General features: G+C 36.0%; 1 protein-coding gene across 3 annotated transcripts in view; it reads left to right on the top strand.

Moving 5' to 3' along the window:
* Positions 1-848, top strand: part of LOC108764158 (probable tRNA pseudouridine synthase 2) — a 9375-nt gene extending 8527 nt beyond the window's left edge. For 2 of the 3 annotated variants that reach the window (XM_018512240.1, XM_018512239.1), the window contains exons 3-4: positions 315-451; positions 522-847. In XM_018512240.1, coding sequence (XP_018367742.1) covers positions 315-451; positions 522-781 — 397 coding nt within the window. In that variant the 3' untranslated portion in view covers positions 782-847. Of the gene's footprint in view, positions 1-314; positions 452-521 lie in introns of all 3 variants that reach the window. The other variant, XM_018512238.1, reaches the window with a different exon arrangement.
* Positions 849-4220: the final 3372 nt, after the last annotated feature.

Raw genomic sequence — 4220 nt, 5'->3', positions numbered from 1 at the left:
AAAAAATTCTGAAAAAATTCTCAGAACTTTATGAGAAGAAAATAAATAATTTTTGTCTCTTGCAGTTTTTCTGTAAAGTTGATAGTATTTGAGTAAAATTTATTCAAGACTAATATTTTACAATTTTTAGTAATTAATATCTTGCTAACTATTGCGAAAATTGCAAAATGGTAGAGGACTTTTCGACTCAGTTTAGTCCACTCTATCTACACAAAAGTGATTGGCAAAAAAGGTCGAGACACCCTGTATATGACATTAATTAATATTATGGCTTAATATATGTCGAGTAGTTTATGATTATGTCTTTTTCCTAGATTGTGTGGATTGGATATGCAAAGTCAAGCTGCATATGAGTTGGCTGTGCAAGGTCCGATAAGACCTGTTGACATAAACATTCCAATGATATACAATATAAAATGTATAGATTTTAAATCTCCTGAATTCACATTAGGTAAATGTAATATTTGTTAAATGTATAAAGACATATGTGTGATAATAATACATTTTTTACTTTTTTTCAGAAATTATTTGCATAAATGAGAATGATATGTATTTGAAAACTTTGATTCATGATTTGGGAATGCAGCTCCATAGTGTCGCTACGTGTACTCAAATACAGTGTTTCCGGTATGCGTTATTTGATCTAAATCTTACCCTGTTGAAAAAACATTGGGAGTTGGAAAACTTTTGTAATAATATTATACAGTGTAATACTATAATTAATGAAAATAGGTATTTATTGAAACAAGATAGTCCGATATTGATAGAACGAAATAATTAATTGAAATCTAAACTAATTAAATGTACATAATAATAGTAAGCCACATAGTTTGATAGTAAAAAGAAAGACTTCTATGACTTATACTATATATTCTTCATTCCCTGAGAGAATAATCTAGTTTAATAGGCCATTAGTAGAATGGAAGTAAAATAGAAACCTCTTAAATTGCATAGTTAATAATATAATTAATAAATGAATTCAATAGCATATATATGCACAAATTAATACAAAGCATATTTTTTTAATTCTTTTTATATCGTATGAATACATTACCATTAATAGATTTAAAAAATCATGTGCGTTCGTGCGCACAATTTATACGAATTTGTCGTTAATCATTTTATGGAGAATCTCATGTATAACATTGTTAAATGGATACATTACTGGGATTCTTCCATATACGGATAATTCTTTAACCTTTCATTGTCACACTTTCGTAAAATTTTACGGTTATCACACTAAGTCAATTGGACAATTGATGCCATCTAAAACTCTATCTGATTCGAACAAAAAAAAAATAAGGAATATATTTTGAACATTATAGTTTTATTAATGATAACGTTACGAATTAAATAATATGTTAAAAAAATTCTTGAAAACGCACATATAAAAAAAGTAAACTGTAACGTAAAAAAAATAAACTTCATTTTTTAGCTTTTTTAAGTTAAAATTTTAGAGTGGTATTCCTAAAACATAATACTTTCAAATAAAAATATGTACTAGTGTATGTTTCAACAAATATATTTTTTTGATATGTGAAGAAGGAAGAAATATTATTTTCTTTTCGAACAGCTGCCACACATGTACTGACTTGTTTTTTGAATAGTTAACTATTTCAACCTCTAGAGAAGACCTCTAACTTCTGATTGATAATCGCATATGGCTCGATTACAAGCTACGCCGTAAAAGTTATACAGCCCAAAATTTGGACTACAAGTTATTTTGATTTGTCGTGACAACAGAGGATTAATATAGAATGCAGATGGATTTCAATTATGAAAAAGACAAGAGGTACAAGTACAGTCCACTTGATTCTACAAATGCTGCAACGCATTTGTAGCGCGAAGTGGACCGCACTCAAAATGACAAAAATCGAATCAATGGCTGCGTTCAACAGAGAAAGCAGCTTTGCAACTATTATAAGATTCTCCAATACAATTGGTTCTTGCTTATTCCTGATATATATATATATATATATATATATATATATATATCTAAACGTATAAACTAATCATTGCAGAATGCTGAACGCAGCCATTAGACTGGATTTTCACCTCTCGCTACGACGTTCATTTTCAGCGATAAAACAGATCGTGTGATCAAAATTGATGAATATCAAGCATCAATTCTGATCACGTGACCTGTTTTGACACTGAAAATGAGCGAGCGTCATAGTGTCAGGTGAAAACTCAGCCCTATATGAAAGAGCTAATGATAGTTTTCATAAAAAACGAAAGAATTAAGATCTTTACATAATTTTCGCAAATTATTTGCAGTTGGGATTCTTATTAACATCAAATTGTATTAATAAGGTATTCTTATAAGATGCTTATTAGCATCAGTATTGTTAAATTGACAAGCAATTTAATATATGTGATATTACTACTTTAATTCTGTTCAAGATTATGATTCAAGATTAAAAAAGATTACGACGTACGGTTTGCAGAATTTGATATATACAGGGTATCCCGATCTTCTTTGCCAATCACTTTTGTGTAGATAGAGCGGGTGGCACCCAGTTGGACACGAGCCACTCACAACGCTTGAGACTACAAAGCTTCTAGGCATCTGGTCGCTGTGATTGGTGGTATCCAATCGAGCCGTGATCAATCGGGATCACCCCGAGCGGACTAAACTGAGTCGAAAAGTCCTCTACCATTTTGCGATTTTCGCAATAGTTAACAAAATATTAATTACTAAAAATTGCAAAATATTTGTCTTGAATAATTTTTTACTCAAATACTATCAACTTTACAGAAAAACTGCAAGAGACAAAAATTATTTATTTTCTTCTCATGAAGTTCTGCGAGTTTTTTCAGAATTTTTTATCAACTTTTTAGTACTGCATTTTCTTATTTTTACCAACATGAGAAAATACGATATTAAAAAATTCTGAAAAAATTCTCAGAACTTCATGAGAAGAAAATAAATAATTTTTGTCTTGTTACGTCCCGAGCGCGAGTTTCCAGCGGTCTCGAGACGCGACACGAGTTGCGGGAACGCTAGCGCGGAGCGGGGCGCGCGGGGCGAAGTCTTAGCTTCTACGCGGTGTTTTGACGCGTTTTTCCCTTGTTTGGGAATAGGCAGCTGTCACCAGTGCTCGGAAATGAGCACGAAATTCGGAGATAATGTATTTAATTCTAAGAAGTTACTTGAGTTTAAAGTAGTTAGCCTTCCAGGTTTTTCTAATAAAATAAAATGGAGAGTTTAGAGGATGCGTCAGTTGACTTCATTTCGCATCTCTATCTACACTCTCCTGTATGTTTGAGAAGGACTTGGAAGGATTTGAGAAGGCCTTAAGGGCAGATAAATGAAAATAGAAATATTTTATACTATACGATTTTAACGTTGATAGAACATGGTGAGTTGCTATTTATTCGAGGTTTGTTCGTTATAAGAATGGGCCTCGTGGGCTTGCGCACGGGCGCTATATGTAGCGGAGACTGTGGAGGCCTAGGTCGCGGCTGCGGTATTGTGGTGACCGTTTTTAACCCCTCGGAAGTGTGGACCGCGCCTGACGTGCTCTCGATTTCGCGCGTCGTGGTTGGCGCGTCGGCGATAGGCTCGTGGGTCTCTTTTACGTTATTTTCCCAATGGCGGGAAGGGTCGAACGTTCCTTCCGCGAACAGTTCCCGTTGGAGCCTTTTTATGTGAACGCGCCACCCTCCTCGCTTGCCGCGTGGACGCTTTTTCTGCGGCATCTGCGCCCAGAAAGAACGTTGGAGAGTACGGCAGATCGGAAAGAGAGAGGGAGTGCGGAGGCCTCGACGCCGTGGAAGGCGCTCGTTTGGAGTTTCCGCAGGGAGGTGATTTCGGCGTCGCCGTGGTGAGCGCTGCTGAAATCAGGCGAGGAGTTAGCCCGTCAGACGCCGTGGTTGGCGCACGATCGGGGCTGGATTTCGGTAGGAATTACAGAAGATCCGGAGCGCTAGTGAAAGCGCTAGGAGTCCTTACCGTTCTGGTTTTCCAGGAAAGAATAAGGCAATTTGTCTGTAAATCGTCCCGCTTTATATATATTTTGTATCGTGACCCCTCGCGGTAAGGGGGTGTTTTCGCACACGTGTTGTTGTGAAATTCTCTCGAATATTCTAATTCTTCTATCGCGATTTATTTAATTACTGTGTGTCTTTTTGCCTTTTCGGTTGTTCTCATGTTTAGCGGGGTTCGCAATATTCCTAGGGGTGCTCTTGGTTGGCGCGTGATGCACTCGGTCGCGGCG

Source organism: Trachymyrmex cornetzi, unplaced genomic scaffold (assembly GCF_001594075.2).
Source record: "Trachymyrmex cornetzi isolate Tcor2-1 unplaced genomic scaffold, Tcor1.1 scaffold397, whole genome shotgun sequence".
In the NCBI taxonomy this organism is placed as follows: domain Eukaryota; kingdom Metazoa; phylum Arthropoda; class Insecta; order Hymenoptera; family Formicidae; genus Trachymyrmex; species Trachymyrmex cornetzi.
Note: the sequence above shows the minus strand (reverse complement) of the source record. Positions and strands in the feature narration are given on the sequence as shown.